Consider the following 19779-nt stretch of genomic DNA (forward strand, 5'->3'; position numbering starts at 1 on the left):
TGGCATCAGCATTGGTACTAGATTAACATAAAGACACAACAGCCAGTCCATCTCCCATTGACTTCAGGGGGCTTTAGACTAGGCCCAGAGAGAGCACCCTTAAACTATTTCTTAAGTTTTTAAAAAAAATCAAAAATAAGGGGAGCAGAAACAGATGGATGGTTTTCAGTCTGAGAGTCATAGTTTCATAGTTTGTAGGGTCGGAAGGGACCTGAGCAGATCATCAAGTCCGACCCCCTGCCATGGCAGAAAAGAGTGCTGGGGTCAAACAACCCCAGCAAGGTGTACATCTAGCCTCCTCTTAAAGACCCCCAGGGTAGGAGCCTGCACCACTTCTCTTGGAAGTTGGTTCCAGATCCTAGCCACCCTGACAGTGGAGTAGCGCTTCCTGATAATCTAGCCTAAATCTACCCTCTGCCAGCTTGTGACCGTTATTTCTTGTGACTTCAGGTAGTGCTCGGGGGAACAGGGACTCCCCCAGTGCCTGCTGGTCCCCTCTGACTAATTTGTAAACGGCCACTAGATCCCCCCTCAGCCTTCTCTTGTGGAAGCTGAACAAGTTCAGGTCCCTTAGCCTCTCGTTGTAGGGCCTGCCCTGCTGCCCCCTGATCATGTGAGTGGCCCTCCTCTGGACCCTCTCCATGTTGTCCACATCCCTCCTGAAGTGCGGCGCCCAGAACTGGACGCAGTACTCTAGCTGCAGCCTGACCAGTGCTGCATAGAGGGGGAGAATCACCTCCTTGGACCTGCTTGAGATGCATCTGTGGATGCATGACAAGGTGCAGTTGGCCTTCCTGATCGTGTCCCTACACTGTTGGCCCATGTTCATTTTGGCATCAATGATGACTCCAAGATCCTTTTCTGCCTCTGCACTGACAAGAAGGGAGTTCCCCAGCCTGTAGGTATGGTGCTGGTTCTTCCTCCCCAGGTGCAGCACCTTGCAATTGTCAGTGTTGAATACCATCCTGTTCTCATCCACCCACCCCTGTAACTTGTCGAGGTCTGATTGCAGCCTATTCCTCCCGTCTAGCATACCCATATCCCCTCACATCTTAGTGTCATCTGCGAATTTGAACAGGGTGCTTTTTACCCCGTTGTCCAAGTCGTTGATGAAGATGTTGAAAGTGCAGGCCCGAGGACTGAACCCTGGGGGACCCCACTGCCCACATCCCTCCAGGTTGAAAATGACCTGTCCACCACCACTCTCTGGGTGCAGCCTTCCAGCCAGTTGGCGACCTATCTGACTGTGTAGGCATCGACACCACAATCTCCTAATTGTTTAACAAGAATGGGGTGAGAGACGGTGTCAAAGGCCTTCCTGAAGTCCAGAAAGACTACGTCCACTGCTACCCCTATGTCTAAGGATTTTGAGACCTGGTCATAGAAGGCCACCAGGTTGGTCTGACAGGATCTGCCTCTAATGAACCCGTGTCGATTGCCCCCAAGCATAATCTCCCCTGCTGACCCCTCATGGGTCTATAGTTTTCAAATTATCTGAAAGACAATCCTTTTTATTGTCCTTAACAGGGAAACCATTTAAGAAGTTCACCTACCACTAATGATCAAGGCTCAAGTTATTTGCCAAAACAAAGGAACATTTACAGCAATAATACCATCAAACATCTATATAATGCTGTACTAATCTGCTCTATGCATAAACTGAAAACCCTGGGTTTATTTATTGCATGGCTCTAATTCTTTTTTGATTTCCTCAGAATGCTTTTTGATTGATCAGGATTAGATGTTTTTCTTTGCATCCCTATTCTTTTTTGCAGCACTCTGTTACTACAAGATGAAGCATAATGACTTGCGACACCTGCTACAAATGCAGTGGCCTTTCCTTCCTATTTTGAGATATTTCAACTACTGTATTTCAACTATAAATCTATTAAACATTTAGTTCTGATACTGCTCTTTCCTTATGCTTATTTAAGATGTTCTGTGGTCTTAAACATGCATGGCAGTGGTTTTCACCCGTTTTTTATTCATAGACGCTGTTGGGAATTTTGAATGGAGGTGTGCACCCCTTTGAAGTGTAAGTGTGGGTATTAACATACAGTCAATTGATCATAGTAATCTTTTGTGGACCCTTTATACCACAGGTTTAAAATCACTGATTTACATATGTATTATGTCTTCATCTTACTTGAAGAGTCCAGGCAAGATATGCATCCAGTTCTTCCACACCTCTAAAACCTAGGAGGTAATTTTAAAGAAGTGTCTTGAAGTTAGAGAGTAATGTGGATCTGCTTAGTACACATTAGAGAAGCTTACTCATTACCACACCACAGAGAGGTATTGAGACTGCATCACCTTTCCTGGCACGAGCTGAACTTTCAGACCTCTATCTAAAAAGGTGAATAGTAGCCAGGTTTATTCTCTGTACCAGGGTTTCAGAGCAGTACAGGAACAAGGACAAGCATCTGTAGTACCCCTGGGGTAACTACTTACATAGCTTTCTGAATTGCTGTTTTTTCCAATTACCTGTTAAAACAACCTGAGTTCTCTTGCATGTGGTCAGAACAGCACAGTGCAAGTAATGAGGAAAAAATAAGATACTCTCCTTTGAAAAACCACAAGTGTAATTTCCAAACAGCATATGGCATAACACTGACTCCTTAACACACAGAGGTACTGAATTTAAAAGAGAAGTAAAAATTACAAATACTTACAACATGATTATCCCATAGGGGTTACTGGCCCTCTGTAAAGTGGTTAAAAAATAAATATGGTCTGGATCCAATCTCAACAACGCTTCTATGCCAAAGCACTCATGGCATGCATTTCTATGTGATTCAGATGCATAAGATTTTGTTTCTGTGTTGACCAATTATTCATTAACCAGCGGTTTCATAATACTTTTTCAGTTTCTAAATGCCTTATATTACAATTGTGTTCATGAGCACAATTTGGGAAATTATTGTATCTTCATAAAATACAAAATTGTGAACAAGTCCATATGTAGTTTTTATTGCTTTATATAAACCGAGTTAAAAGTTAGGCAAAAATTTGTAGCCTGAAAAGGGAAAGTTAAAACTTAAGACAAACTTCCCAGTTCTAGTGGCATAGCCAGTATAAATGAAAGAAAGTATGCTAAGAACATCAAAGATTCTGTCCATCACTGAGTATATAACTCTAAACAAAAGTAGAAGGAATTGAAACCCACTTATAAAAGAAAATGAGATGTGGGATACTTGTAAAGAGGGTTTCAATATTCAGCAGGATTCCAGTGAATATCCTGGTAATCCAGTATGAGAATACTACTGTCCATTGCAGAAACAGGCAATCTCCCCGATAAAGCCAAGGCTGGATTCCACGCTTTGCTAACTTGTAAAATTTCCACAAAAAGGAAGTCTCTGCTAGTAGTGTGATGTAGTATTGCAACATAGCTGCTTCACACAATTCTATTTTGCTGTTTGTTTTTTACTACGCATATGCATAGGTCATTGAAATGAAACATTCTCAAAATAAAACACACTTTCCTTCGATACAACACACCGAAATATACACCTTGTTTTTGACAAGCAGAATAAAGGAAAAAAGATCTTTCCTTGTAGTAAGTAAGTGAATAGAAGCAGCTAGGAAGCTGAGCCTGCCCATTGCTCGGTTCCATATGGCTCCTGTGCAGGCTTACTTTTGCTTTTGTTTGGCAGAAGCTTAAGCAGCAGAAATTCTGTTACCATATTTCCTTGCTTATGATGTACCCCTCAATTTCCAGCATCTGGTTTTTGGAAAAAAAAGTGTGTGTTACATGTGAGAAAATATTCTCCTTTTTCTCTTATGTTGGTTTTGCAAATGTTTTCTTCACCTCTGTTGGTAGCCAGTTGTATGACCTCAGGTAAGTTGTTTCATCTCTTTGTCTGCTTCCCATCCATCCCGTGGATATATCTACATTAGCTAAAATTATTTTTACCATATAGTAAACTAACGTGATGACTAATGTGGTAGAATGCTAGTATGTTTAAGGCTCTTCATAGTTTTCACACTTTTTAGCTGGTAGCAGTAAACACAAGGTAATTGTCCACACTAGGATTTTACCAAGGCTGTGTACAGACGTTCAAAAAATCAGGGAGAATTCTCCCATATTTGTCCCCCTGGTAGAAAAACATGCCTGGAAATGCCTGAATAGACTTTTGAATGCGGAGTTCCTGAAGGGCTGCAGTGCTGACACTAAACGGCCAAGGGGATCTGTGTATACCCCTCAGCATATTCTGCAGGGCCCCTCAGTTTGCCTGGAGGCAGAATGGCATAAGGGCACAGGGGGGCTCTGATTTGCTGACCCAGATTGCTCAGTCAGCCTGTGTCTCCCTGCAGTACAGTCAGGGATTCTGAAGGAGACATATGCTGCTCCCTGACTGCCTGAAGCAGCACAGTTGCTACACACTGGCCATGTCTACACATGCAATTAATGTGCCTTAAGTTTCCTGCACATTCAGATAAGATGCAGTAAACTACACCCAGGAATGTATCTACATGTGCACCTGTGTCAGGACCAAATTTGCTCCCAATGGGAGCGGTTGAGTGCACGGCTGCGCCAGCCCTGCTCTTCCCCACTGCAGCAGCCAGGGGAAGTTCCAGGCTCCTCTGGTGCCAGCCTCAGGTTGGCAGGGGACATGAGGGTCAGGCCTGGACTCTGGGAAGTGGTGGGTTGTCCCAAAGTGAGGGAAACCTCCCAACTGTGTGGAACTTGGAATCACAGTCTGGCTCAGAGGCAGTGGCTTTGGGCAATGCCCTGTGACCAAGTGATAGCAGTGCCCTGAGCTCTCCCCTACTTTGCTTGCTGAGGGGACAGGGAAGCTCTCTGTCCCTGGTCCCAGTGCTGCTCAAGTCCCCCCAGGAGTCAGGAGATGACCAACACCGGGACAAGAGAACTGGTAACAGCTTCCCCCACCTGCCCTCTGTGGCCCCCTGCTGCCTAGGCTGACCAGGAGCAAATTGCTCCTAGTCAATGTTTACATGTGCGTTACTGCACAGTAGCTAATATGCAGTTAATCTAGTACCTGTATTTCTTGGTACTAGCAACTGGAGCATTAGCCTAATTTACTGTGCAGGAAGCCCCATGCATGTGTAGACAGTGGCACTTTACTCCACATTAGATTAGTCCAATGCACAGCAAAGGTCATAGAATCATAGAATCAATGAGTCGGAAGGGACCTAGACAGATCATTGAGTCCGACCCCCCCGCCATGGGCAGGAATGAGCACTGGGGGTGGGAGGCGTCATAAGACCCCAGCCAGGTGCCTATCCAGTCTCCTCTTGAAGATCTCCAGGGAAGGTGAGAGCACCACCTCTCTGGGGAGCCTATTCCAGGCTCTGGCCACCCTTACAGCGAAGTAGTTTGTCTTAGTATCTAACCTAAACCTATCCTCCCTCAGCTTGTGGCCATTGTTCCCGGTGACTCCAAAGGGGGCCCTGGTGAACAGACTTTCCCTGAGTCCCTGCTGGTGGCCCCTGATAAGGTTGTAGACAGCCACAAGATCCCCCCTCAGTCTCTTGAGGAGACTGAAAAGATTCAGGTCCCTCAGCCTCTTCTCATAGGGCTGGCCCCAGAGGCCCCCAGCCATATGGGTGGCCCTCCTCTGGACCCTCTCCAGGTTCCCCATGTCCCTCTTGAAGTGCGGCACCCAGAACCGGACACAGTACTCCAGCTGCGGCCTGACCAGCGCCACATAGAGGGGGAGCAAGACCTCTCTGGACCTGTTAGTGATGCCCCTGTTGATACATGACAGGGTGCAGTTGGCTCTGCCTATTGCTTCATCACATTGGCGACTCATATTCATCCTGGAATCAATCATGACTCCAAGATCTCTGTCTGCCTCTGTGCTGCTGAGAGGGTCAGCCCCTAACCTATAACCATAATGCTGGTTCCCTCTCCCCAGGTGCAGCACTCTGCACGTGTCCTTGTTGAACCACATCTTGTTCAGATCCGCCCACTTCTCCAACCTATCCAGGTCTGCCTGGATGCGGCCCCTGCCTGCCGGTGTATTCACTTTGTCCCACAGCTTGGTGTCATCAGCGAACTTGAACAGGGTGCTCTCCACACCCTCGTCCAGGTCACTAATGAAGATGTTGAAGAGCACCAGCCCAAGGACCGAGCCCTGGGGGACTCTGCTGCCCACACCCTCCCAGGTTGGCAGCGACCCATCCACCATCACCCTCTGGGTGCGCCCCTGGAGCCAGTTTGCCACCCACATGACCGTGCATTTGTCAATGCCGCAGTCCCTCAGCTTGCCCACCAGAATTGGGTGGGACACTGTGTCGAAGGCCTTCTGGAAGTCCAAAAACATGACATCGACTTCCTACTTCCCATCTAAGCTTTTTGTTACCTGGTCATAGAAAGAGATGAGGTTAGTCAGGCAGGATCGGCCTGGCATGAACCCATGTTGGTTACCCCTCAACATCACTTCCCCTGCAGGGCTCTCACAAATGTGGCCCTTGATAATTTTTTCAAAGACCTTCCCCAGGATAGAAGTGAGGCTGACAGGTCTGTAGTTGCCAGGCTCTTCCTTCCTCCCTGTCTTGAAAATAGGGACCACATTGGCCCTTTTCCAGTCCTCAGGGACTTGGCTCGAGCACCAGGAGTCCTCAAACAGCCGTGCCAATGGCTCAGCAATGACACCAGCCAATTCCCTCAGGTCATCCGGGCCCAAGTCTTGTATAGACACACCCACTGTCTCCCCAGGCAGGGAGGAGTACATAGGAGCACAGCACCCTGGGATGCTGGGGGACTGTACTATGGCTTCTTTCAGAAGAGAATGCGTTGACATTCACTCTTCCAGGAGAACCTCTCCTGAGACTGATTCAACTCTGTTGTCCTCAGGTTGTTTTTTTTTCCTGGAGTGGCCATTTCTACTCTTGGAGAAAAATCCTGAATATCTGCAAAATGGTGGTTTCTCCTGAGAGAGCAATGATTTCTCAGGAGAAACTGAACATCTGTATGTGGCTCAAGTTTGCTAATATGTTGTAAAAACGAAACGAAACAAAACTTTATTTTTTCTAATGAAGACCTAAATTTCCTTTGCCTCTTTAGATTGGAGGATGTTTAAGGAAGGGAAGGTGTCTGTGTTTTCCCTAATGCAGTGGGGTTCTTATCTTACTTGCAGTTTTTAAGTCGCCTAGTGACAGATGCATAACTTAATAATGTAGCATGTCAAAACATTCCTGCTTCTACAGCCCACAAAGGAAAAAAATACATTTAAAAAACAGCTAAGTTTACTTATGGGAAGTATGCTCTATATATACCTTCAGTAGCAAGAAAATACCTTGTTACAGTGGTCTTAGCTTCTACACAATTTATTAAACAATTTCAGTTACAGATTCTGTCTCTTCATAGAAACAAGCTCTGTAAAACAAAATGTAGTCCTGCAAATACAGGCTGAATTCCTCATGCTCATACTGTAGCACAGAACCTTAACTGACTTAAAAGACCAGTATATAGCACTGAACTGCGTGATACATTATTTTTTGGGAAGAAGTTAATTATGTGCACCAACTATTACCACAAGTTAAGTCTGCTGTTCTGGGGAATTACTGGCCCACAGCAAGTAGGAGGTTTTAGCAAGCTAGAAAGGTACTGAGGTAGATAAAGATGCCTCCTATTCCACATGCTGGCATTTTGCCACCAAGATTCAGCCTCATCCTGTAGTTGCTGGCAGACAGCTCCAGAATCAGCAGTTGGAAGTTATGAGGAGTAGGCATGGCTAAGCAGCAGCTGGACAGTAGCTCTCTTAGTTTGCCGTCTTGGTAACCTCCCTCATGCCCACCAGTAGTAGTGATGGGTAACAGCTGGGTTTCTTTCATTGTGAGATTCCTTCCATTCAAATTTGGTGGGTCCAAGGGCTTCCCTCACAGCTAGGAAACTGAACTTTGTCATCTTTTAGGCCTGTTTGTAAGCTCTTTATAGAAATCTATATAAGTATTAGGGCTGTGTGACGCTTCGGTTGCTGATTTGATATGGCAGAGATTCAGTCTGATCTGGCGGCCAAATCTCTGAATCCAAATCAAATCAGAAGACCCTTTAATCTCACGGAGTCGGATCAGAACCCTCCAAATCCATTTGGAGAGATTCGATGATTCAGACATAGACACAGCTTTAAATGTTTTTCTACATACCTCAAGGTACCAGGTGGCTTGTGAATACTGAGATGCTGGGGTGGAGTGTCTCATGGGAACGTGGGGGGGTCCCCAGCACACTCGGTAGCGGACCTGGAAGTGGACCAGAAGCACTTCCAGTCCACTTCTGGGTTCACTGGGGAGCTCGCGGGGAGAACCCCACCCCAACTCAGCAACTGATACCTCCTGGTCTGGGGGGGGCACCCGGGGTCCCCCTGTGGCTTATTGCTTGTGGCGGGGTCCATCCATGGTCCTGTGGGACGCTCCATCTGCCCCATCATCTCAGTGTTCATTAGCTGCACTTGGTACCTTAAGGTAAGTAGAAAAACCATTTAAAGTGGTGTCTGGCCAAATCGCTGATTCTTTGAATCAGCATCAAATCTTCAGATTCAGATTTGGCCAAATTGAATCAGGACAGTGATCTGAATCAACAAATCGAATCACTATCCCTGATTCGGGCCAAATCTGAATTGGATATGGCCCATTTCACATACCCCTAATAAGTATGTAACACATAGCATTATCTATGGTAAACCTACTGTTGTGGTTCAGTGGTAGGCTCCTTGGCCACCATGTGGAAGACCTGAGTTTGATTCCCAGATGCAGCTATAACAACCATTGAGGCACTGAACATCTGGACTTGGTCTGACCTTTGGATATTGTCTCAGTGGCCTAAAGAGGGGATGGAAGGTCTGGGCAACCTCCATTCCTCTAGGCATGTGTGTTGAAGGTCCTGGTGACCTCTTCTATGCACACCATGAGCCAGAAGGATTGACAGTTGCCTAGTAATATGTCTTGTTAGTAGGCAATTGTCTACTAACAATGTGACCAATAATGCTTTATTTGCTTCATTACTTGAGGAATGAAAAGCAGTAACTTGTTACTGATTTGGATCATTGTACTGGTATAGAGACTCAGACCTGGATTAGGACCCCATTGTGCTAAGTAACATACAAACACAGACCAGCAAACCAAACAAATTTTGAATTTAATTCCAAACTGGTGTAATTGCATGGATTCATAATGTAAAGAAGTAAAAACTAGGGGTCTTACAAAGTCTGCCTGACCTGATCCCAGTGCTTGAATAGTCTCACTGACTTCTAAATGTGGGAAGGGGATACTCTTCCATGAGGCTTGTTGAAGAATCAAGTTGGCAATGCTATGAAATTTGAGTTCCAAGTGTCAGACCTTTAAGGTTAATTTCTCCATGAAGGAGAAATCTGTGACACAAGTATATGATTGGGCTGAGTACAGCTTGTAAATGGACACTCGTAGAGAGGTCTAACAATGCGCACACTTCTTTAATGAATCCCAGTTAAATTACAAATGCCCAGTTCCCTGTGAGCAACTTTCCCCCAATAATTTACACTTTAGAAGGATTAGGGTAGATGGTAAATGCTCCTACTGCTTACAAATGCTCCTCCAGAAAAAAAATAGAACAAGCAATGCAGCATTTTCTCAAAGATTGAACTGGTCACTAGTTATGATAAAGAATGTGTAAATCTATATATAACAGCGCTAATGACAGACAACCTACATGACTCTCACATGCTTAAATCTATACCTTCCATGTGTACTTGGCACCATGGAGAGACATCCATTGTAAATGAAGTAGCTTGGGTAATGGAATAAGAGCTGCAGTTTTGTGTCACTAGAAGGGTTTGCTAGCCTAAGCAAAGCGTTGAACTAGACCAGTTACACTGCTTCTAAAGCAGAGTTAGTTCTTCTATCTCTGAATGGCACTATATTGTGCCATGCAGGCACAACTCATATGTACCACATTAAGTCCCAATAAAGACTTAAAAGTATGACATAACCTTATATATATTAACTACCTAGTGACTTCAGTTCATAAATACCCAAGGAAGTCTTTGTAACATAAATTTAATATATATCTTCACGTCATCTGAACATGAGAAAACTATCTGGATATACCAGGAACAAATGAAAAGCAGATTTTGTTTCTAGTTGTCCAGGCTGAGTTCTTTCTATGCTTCTTGTTTATATTTGATCAAGAGAGGCATATACTACTGACAACATAAAATGATCTATATAATCATCCAGTGGTTCACCATCTGGATAAAACAAACGTAAGATGCACTTGGATGTTATTTTAAGACCACACCCACAGGGAAATCTTGATACTTTTGCAAGGCATATTTTTAAATGCTAATGCTAAGTTTTCCATACAACACACACTAGAGATACACATTTCAGTTCCCTTCCCATACACGTTTTTCTTACAAATATCCACATAGTATCACAAAGCCACCAGCAAATGCTTAGATAAAAAATTCCTTTGATGTGTTTTAGAAGCTCAATTGTTTTCACTTTTTTCCCGAAATAAAAATAAAAACAGCATAGGGACAGTTATTATAAGCTACCTTGCGTGGAGGGGTGGGGTTCTTTCATCTTCCTTACCTCCCCTGTACTAGTGATTCTCAACCAGAGTGTTGTGACACACCTGGGTGCCATGAGATCCTGTTAAAGGCATTACATGACACCACATGACATTAGGACTATCAGGTGTACAGACATCTACACATGATTCCCAAGATAATCCCTGAGATTTCAAATAGGAATCCACAGTGTCAGAAAGAGCATAACAGGTAAGAATGTTTTTGAGCTCTTTGCATCAGAAGAATTGCTCTATTATTATTCCATAATGAAAAAGAAAGAATGAGAGTTAAAAGCTGGCATTTTCTGAGGGGTGCTTTAAGTCTAACAAAGTTGAGGACCACTGCCCAACACTTATACTTTTCTTCAACATGGCAAAAAAGAAGCAAGGTCTATTATTTTCATATCTTCTATTTGCCTTTTCACCATTACCAGTCTTCCCTGGTAACATCCAGTCCAGAGGTTTGGTTATTCCTTGGATTTTTATTGTTCCTACCGGAAATGAACACGTAATCTTGCCATTGTTCTACCTCTTTCTTCCTCCACTACAGGCAACAAAATTATAAGCAAATATATCAGTCTTGTTATAAACTCCTATTTGTAAGTTATTCTGGTTTTTTTTATTGTAAGCAGCCCTGAGCCCTTGTTGGAAAGGACAGCATTATACAGTGAATAAATAAAAATAAATCAGGCAAAATTCCTGTTAAAGTCAATGACATTTTATCTAGATAAGGATTGCAAGATTTTGGTCTAATTTAGTCAATGAACTAAAAATTACAAGTCAAAGAAAAAAACAAGATTAGAGTTATAAAATGGTTAATGTCCTTAGAAACTTACCTTTGCAAGCTGCTATATTTTTGGCCCATACATTAGAAATAACATGCTATTGCAGGAAAGCAATGAGAAGTGTGGTTTAATAGCAGTCACGTTTATTTGTAGTTTCTATACACACTTTCTAGGTAATCAAACTTCTCTGACACATTTTTGAGAGGGGATCACAATGAAACTGTCACCGTTTTTACTAAAAATAAATACAAGACTTAAAGTGTTGCACAGCTCTAAAATATACAAAGGCTTGGATTTAATGTAAACTTTGAAAACATTTTACAAAAGAAACCATCTTTGCAACAATTTAAAAAGTTCATATTTACAAATATTACAAAAATACAAAATGGATGCAAGTCCATAAACCGTTGTCTTTTCTGCCAGCATGAACTGGTGTTAGTACCAAAATAGTTACACTGTAACCTTCTTATTTTTTTTAATCTTTATGTCATAACCTACAGTATTTCTCTAAATCTGCCACCATTGCAGCAAATGCACTCAATCACTGACCTTTGGCAAAAGCAAACATATGCATTATTTGCTACAACTATTCCATGTCCTCTATGCTGCCACAAAAAGAAAAAAAGAAAGGGCAAAGAAAAAATGTTATTTGCAGAATACAGTAACAGCTGTATAACTTCAAAAATCATTTCCATAACATCAGTGCAAACAACAGAGCAAGAGGTTGGAATGATGGTTCACAAGTTACCTAATGTATGTATAATACCCTGTTTCAAGATATGAATGGAATTACGTTTGTCCTAAAGCTTGTCTTGAGTGCCTTAAAGACACGTACATCACTAAAGTTTTTTCCTCCTTTTATCTGGCTCTCACACCTATTATACTTATGAATTCTTTTCTTCATAATGGATTTATAATCCATTTTATTTGGGTTTTAATCTGTTAAATATAAAATAGAAAAAAAACTTTGTAATAGATCTTAGATTAAACAAAATAAGTACACCTATATTTTATGTGATAGTTCTATGAGCATTACATACAGAAGGTATCTTACTACCTCATAATTCAAGTCAAAATGTTTATCTTTTAAAAATATATATATACATGGTATCACTATGAAATTAAATGTCTAGGTTGGTAATAAAAGGTGATGTCATTAAAGTCAATTCAGCTGTTTTCTATTCAGATTTTAGAACAATGTTTTTAAAGCACATGTAAGACCTTTAAGAAGAACTGTTGCAAAAATGCTGCAGTTACAAACTTTAAGGAAAATGATGTAAGATGACTGAATAAGGCTGATCTGCCTGATGCATCACTTTCCTTTTACTTATGTTCTCTGAAGTGTATCGTTACAGGCTTAACAAGAGCAGTTAAAAACATACACTAATGCATTTATTTCATCTGTCTTTAGATTGCTTTTCTTAACTAACCTGTTAATAAAAACCAGACTTGTTCCCTAAAACCTGGATCCACTTGTATACTTTAGACACTTTCAGACTTTCCTGATCATGAAACTCTTTTCCCAAGTTACTTCCCCCTTCCTTAACAGACGTGCCTCCACGCACACAGACTACATCTCACATACCATTCACTGTCATACTACCCAGGAGGATTGCAGGAAACCCTGAATTATACTATTTTTGTGGTGAATACTGGATGAAACTGGACACTGTCTAACAAGAAATAAAATCAAAATTCGTTAAGCAAATTCTATTTTGTTCAATCATTCCAAAAACATTCCATTTTTAGATAGAATTTTCCTTGCTAAAGCATTATTTGCCTTCTTTTAAAACTCTCTGCTCTATACATTGTATGAGTAAAGTCAAAAACACTAAAACTCTTTTCACACATCCCACTTCCTTATCTTCACTAACTTACATTTGAAGTCAGCTGTTCACTGATTTCTTCAGTACCAAGTACGTTCTTTCTGTCATCCTCCTCACTGTGTCCTACTGCACACCACATTCCTTCTTAAATATGTTCGCTGCACTAAACCTTCCATGTTCACAATCATGTTCTACAGCAAACACTACATACTGCTTACATTTTGGACAAACAGCTCCTGATGCTCCACTTGGTGTAAGCAAAGCTACACTCTTAGAAAACAGGTGTAACAAAGGAGTATCAGGCCTACCATTTTTAAACACTGGTTTTATTTTGTTCCAAAATTAAAGGTGTAAAACAACTTGTGATTTAAGCTCATAATTACATTTTCTTTCAGCTTTAAGACAAGAAAATTCAAGTAACTTCAAGTAAATCAGCTTTTCTTTCCCTGCCTTCATTTTATCAAAGCATTTGCTCTGATTCACCTCCTCTCCCATCCCTAATCCCACTCCCCAACCCTGTTAAGCATTTCCGGTAAACCTAGACAAAACTAAGCTGTATGTGGCTGGCATAATGAACCAGAGCTTTCCCCGTTCCCAGTTTAACAATGAATATAAATAATGTGTACACATACCTATTTCCCAGCTACAGTTTTTTCACAGTGTCATTTCTGTAGATATTTAGGTAGCATGAATCTCATCAGCACAAAGAGAAAGCTTCACTGAAAACTCATTGCAGATATTTACTGATAAATCAACAGCACTTGTTGCATGCCTATAATTTATTTGTTTTCTTTAAGAACCAGAAATTAATCATGGTTAAAGTTTATAATTATCAGGTTATGACTGTGTTAAGTATCCCAACAGCCTACTAAGAATATGAAAATAAGTATTACTTCCTCATATCTAGTCTCTCTAAAGCAATCCATGTCAGAATAAAAGGCTAAGGGACACTGTCAAATGTGACTGCTTGGGCCTTTGCATTAGAAAAGCATGCTTTCCATCCAAACCAATTGCCACATTAAAACTCACAGCTGTACTTTGCAATCTGCTTGTTTGGAACGAAATTTTGAAAGACAAATGGTTACTTTAAAATTAATTGCATCTTAATTAGTATATTTAGTTATTCATTAACTAACATTAAGATTTTCTGTCATTTGATGCTTAAAATTCATATTTGAGGCTCATTCTTCACACAAAGTGGTATTGGTGGACATGTAAATACGATTTTTGATATGAAAATGGTATTCACAGAATACAGTTATTACATATGACTTGTTTTGTCTTCTATAAACAAAGTTGTTTTGCCATAAATCATTTGCCACATGTCCACGTTTTTGATAATTCTATTTACAAACTTTTATCAAAAATATGGTATTTACATATGTTTTATTCATTTCTTTTAAATTTTGTTTCAGTTCATTTTAGAGTAGAAAAATACCAATCCTCAAGAGCAATTCATTTTTTTCCTTAGGGAAGCACTACAAGGAGGGAGGGTTTTTGTTCCTATATGGGCAAACTTTGCAGGAAAAAAAGGCATTTTTAATTATATGAAAACTGGAATACTTTTGAAATCTACAGCAACAACTGAAATGAGTGGAATGAAGCAAAGACAGCAGTAAACAGAGGAGACATAGCATATCTTTCTACTTTTAGAAAATGCAAAGAAATAAATAGCTACAGCTCTAATCTTCTGTTTTCCCAGCAACTTATAAACACAAATACTTATAAGCATTGATATTGCCCTGCAATTTTTTTGACTGCTACAGAGTTGGCCTACTAAGTTCACATCCTTACATAACCCAAATGGATTCAGAGTTTACATGTTTCACAGTCAACAGTGCAGCCCTGGAGCTGGTGAAGCCTATGTTGAACTCTGAGAAGATCGATCATCATGAGGGCTGCCATCTGAATTCTCAGTTTCTCCTTCTGAGATAGCTTGCATCGGCGTGTTGTACAGCCTACAGCGTACACTGTAGCGGCTGCTGCTGGCTGCAGGAGGTGCCCGTGAGCGCCCTATTCTTGAAGAAGCTGACATAGAAAAGCTCTTGGAGGAAAAACCTTCTGCATTAACTCTAGGGGAGCAAGGAGAAAGGGGGGATAATGCTTCAGAACCTGGTGATGCCTGGGGAGACTCATCAGTGCTTTGAGGGGACTCCGCAGTTAGCTCACCAGGAGACTTGGGCAAAATAGGGCTCTTTAGTATCTCAGTGGCTGACATCCTATAACTAGAATCAGATCGACTGCCCTTTTTAAGGAGCAGGAGCTTAAACTCCTCATTAGATGTGTTAGATTTTTTGGCATTCCTGTAAATAAGACCAGGAGACCTCTGACTGCTTGTTGGGGTTCCCATATTGTTGGGGGTTGGCACACTGCTGGTGGGTGATATGCTGCTGGGAAGTGACTGGCTGCTAGTGCCAGATGAAGCTCTCAATTTGTTTCTTGCAGCGAGCTCTCCAGAATCTTTTCTTCCAAGAACTTTTCTTTTTGATCTGTTGAAAGAAAAAAGGAACATTTTAGGTAATTAACATGAAATGATATTTAGTGGTGATATAGATCTTTAAAGATTTGTAACAGCCTGATTAACAGATAAATCCTTCTAATACCGTACCAACTACTTACTGAAATAACTTTAATCAGCATGTTGTTATCACACTACATTAAGCATTAGGTTACAGGGAATAATTAAAGTCTATCCCAACCTCACTCAGTTCTGCAAGGGCCAACCCATATGGTTTACACATGAAAGATTTTCTGTACAGCTGGAACGAGGATTGGACAATGCAACAAGAGGTGGTATACTTCTTTCTTTTGGCCCCCATTTTACAGCCATGTCCACCAAATCACTTGCAGAACTAAAGGGATACTTTGGTACTAGATTCAGAGAATGATGTATACGTCTTCTAAGGTTAAGTTATATATTCTTACCTGCTTGTCATCCACGGAAACTGACATTAGAAGGCAGCAATTATATTTTAGTTATAGAAAATTTTAACTAAAAATCTCTGATAGTGGGAGGGTTGCCTTCTAGGTTTCAATGCCACAGCCATCATAAAACAATAAAGTTGGTAGGCAGAATACAAAAACACAATAGTGAACATTTTGCTCAGGAGATATATATCTTAACAACTATTAACAATGAATGACACCAGTTGTATCTGTAAAGCCTTGTATACATTCCATAAATATTCACTTCACTGAGCAACAATACAAAGCTATTATATTAAAGCAATCTATAAAAGTCTCCTTTCAAAAACTTAACACAATAGAATATATAAGTTGGTTTCAGTATGAAGGGCAAGGAGATAAAATATTTCAAGAAAGGGCCAATAATTGTCACACAGCTGTCATCCTAACAGAGGATCTGCAGGAGTCTTTGTAGGAAAAAAAAATTCCAAAGTCATAGTGGTTTGAAAAAAAAAATCTGTAGTTTGTTTGTTTAAACAATTCCCATGTCTTTGGCTCATGGCAAAAGCAGCATTTATAAACATAAACTAACCTTCTGACACAATTTGACCTTCTGACTCTAGCCACCAGGATGAATCAGATGTGAGGAGTGGGAAGCCAAGGGAAAATATGACAAGGCACAAATTGAGCAACATGTAGGGTTGGGGGCATCAAAGGCCTTAGGAGGCATGGGCTGTAGTTAGGACTCTGGGTAACTTGAAGCCAGGTTGCTGAGCTGGGGAGCTCTGGAGAAGGAGAGAGGAAGGATACTGATAGAATGGAAATGGAGATGAAAAAAGGTGGAAGATTACAGAGGGGTCATGGAACAGGGCAAGAGAGAAAGCAAGGATGGTGGTGCAGGGAAGGCATATATAATTTGTGTACAGGATACAAGGGTCAAGGGAAAGAAGGAAAGAAAGGCCATTTTAAAGTTTTCCATGTGCATAAAACTATATAATTTCCTCCTTTCCCACCACTGTTCATTACCCCAGTATCCAAAGTGGACATAACTTTGCATGCACCTTCTGTGGACTTGGGAAGGTCCCTTGGAAGAGGGACCCCCTGTTTTAATAGGCCTCAAGCTTTGAAGCAGAACTACCCTCCTGCAGCACTTATATATACACCCATTCAAGTTCCTAACTATCACTGAAAAAATGAAAATATTTTTAAAGAGTTAAGGTTGAAGGTATGTTTTGATGGAACCCAGGTAATACCCAGACTATTAGGGTGCATTTTCTTTTTAAAAAAATCCAGTACATCTTTAATAACAACAATTACTTTCAAGTCTAGAGATAAATGGTTAAGGAATGAAGGCAGTCCTACATTGCCCCATAATCCTTCATCACATACTGTACAGGGCCAGTATAGCCAAATAAACCAAATGTTTAAATACATCCCTGGTTGGCCAAGCACTGGAACAGGTGCTGGAAGTTGGGAACCCCAACTGGGGTAGTGTCAAGATTTTGGCTTCTTGTGTGCATTGTGTGGTGATGGCTCTAGTGGTGTTGGGTGCGAAATTTGGTGCAGCCCACACTGAGCACCAGAAAGAACCCAGTGCTGGTGCTGGTCCCAGCTGGCAACGGCAGCCTGCTGTCATCCCGCATGCAGATCTGGGGACCTGCACCCCCCAGGAAGAGTCCAGTACAGCCCTGCACCTCTCCCGGGGGGTGTGGGCCCCAGATCTGTACTTGGGATGACAGCATGCTGCTGCTTGCTCGGGCCAGCAGCAGCACCAGTCTTCCTGGCACTTGGCACGGGCTGCACCGAGCCCCATTCCCGCCAGCAGCCTGCTGTCATCCTGCGCGCAGATCTGGGGGCCTGTGTCCTGCCTGAGAAGAGTCTGGTATGGCCCTGCAGGTCTCCCGGGGTGTGTAGGCCCACAGATCTGCACGCGGGATGACAGCATGCTGCCGGCTGGGGCCAGCATCAGCACCCAAGTCTGCTTGGTGAAGCCTGTGCCAAGTGCCGGAAAGAACCTAGTGCTGGTGCTGGCCCCAGCCAGCAGCGGCAGCCTGCTGTCATCCTGCACACAGATCTGGGGACCCATGCCCCCGCAAGAGGAGTCTGGCACAGCCCCACAGCCTGCCTGGGGGGCACGGACCCCTGGATCTGCACACGGGATGACAGCATGCTGCCGCTGCTGGCTGAGGCCAGCAGCAGCACCAGTCTTCCCGGTTCTTGGCACGGGTTGCATCAAATGCTGGTCCCAGCCAGCAGCAGCACCCTTCTGTCATCCCCTGGGCAGATCTGGGGGCCCGTGCTCCCTGGGAGGAGTCTCTGCAGCCCTCCTGGGGGACACGGGCCCCTAGATCTGCATACAGGATGACAGCAGGCTGCCACTGCTGGCAAGTGATACGAGTTTTGCTTTGAACAGTTTGAGGTGCAGTTTCACAGAAACCCCTGCACCTATCTCCTTGAAACCTGGAAGGCTTCATGCCCTCAGAAGGGGCTACCAACCTTGCAATTTGCATCCAAATCAGGCAGGAAATGACAAAGTTATAGGCATTTTAGTGATTCCCCATTATAGCCTTTGGCCAAATCACCGAAACAGCATTGAACTCTGAAACAGATTTGGCCGAATTGAAACTGAACAGTGATCCGAAACACTGAAATGAATCTCTGCCCTCCAAAATGGCCAAATCCAAAACCAAAATGAAACACAGCCATTTTGCACAGCCCTACTGGTTAATCACACCTTAAGTATAACATGTGGCGGAGGCCAAACACATAGCTGCCCGGAGGGTGCAGGACTGGATGCAATACCTATGGGATCCCTTCCAATTTTGTATCCCTATGTTTTATTAAGCAGTAGCTATTGTTTTTTCACAGGCAAAAAGTTCTGTCAAGCCATTCATCCAGTTCAAAAATGAACTGATGGGGCTCCCAGCCACATTGCAGGGGCAAATAACCACCTGCAACACATGTGGCAGGCAGGAACCACAATTATGTGGACTGAGTATCAGATCCCATCATACCTTAACCTGTATGTCTGGAGGGTCTGGATTGGTTATAATAAGTAATATTCTCCTTCATCTTACCATGCTATAAACCAAGAGTTTTGACCCTAATCCATTATTGTTTTGGCAACCATCGATCCTTCTGTGTCATGGTGTATGCATGAAAGGTAACCCAGACCTTTGATGCATATACCTAGGCAGGAGTTGGAATAGTGGAAATCAATTATTGTTAATTAACAAAGTAATTACTTAATTCCAAAGACCCCAAAGACCATTTCATTTTCTACAGTAGTTTTAAGCTAAAGTGGCCTCAGATTTGTGATACTCAGAAAGTAAACTCTTAAGGGGGAGCACCAATTTTTAATTTTTAGAACTATAAGAATCCAAATAGCAGATTTTCTTGAAGTGCCTCAAAAAATTAAATTTTACATAGACAGGGGGCACATCTACACATGTGCATTTACTCTGCAGTAACCAAAATTACTGTACAATATGGGTGTCTGTCTACACGTGCATGCTCATACTGCGTGGTAAATATGGAGACTTACGCCGATTTGAGCATAAATTTGATACCTGAATCATGCAGGTATCAAATTTATGCCTGATTAGTTACTACACAGTAATGCACATGTAGGCACCTTACTGCACAGTAACATTGTGTATGGATTGACATGGGACTAACTTCAGTCCCAAGTCAGTACACACGCAGCATTAATGTGCTTTAATGCTTGCATGTGTAGACGCGGGCCTATTCCCAC

At 42.3% G+C, this 19779-nt stretch overlaps 1 protein-coding gene across 4 annotated transcripts in view; it reads right to left on the reverse strand.

Annotated features, from left to right (window-relative positions):
- Window positions 1-11418: 11418 nt before the first annotated feature.
- NHS (NHS actin remodeling regulator) overlaps window positions 11419-19779 on the reverse strand; it is a 359633-nt gene continuing 351272 nt past the window's right edge. For all 4 annotated transcript variants that reach the window (XM_090062941.1, XM_090062947.1, XM_090062955.1 and 1 more), the window contains one exon: window positions 11419-15610. In XM_090062941.1, the coding sequence (XP_089919067.1) occupies window positions 14983-15610 (628 nt within the window). In that variant the 3' untranslated portion in view covers window positions 11419-14982. The remainder of the gene's footprint in view (window positions 15611-19779) is intronic.

This window comes from Crocodylus siamensis, chromosome 1 (assembly GCF_052110815.1).
Source record: "Crocodylus siamensis isolate JL-2025a chromosome 1, ASM5211081v1, whole genome shotgun sequence".
NCBI classification, from domain to species: Eukaryota; Metazoa; Chordata; order Crocodylia; family Crocodylidae; genus Crocodylus; species Crocodylus siamensis.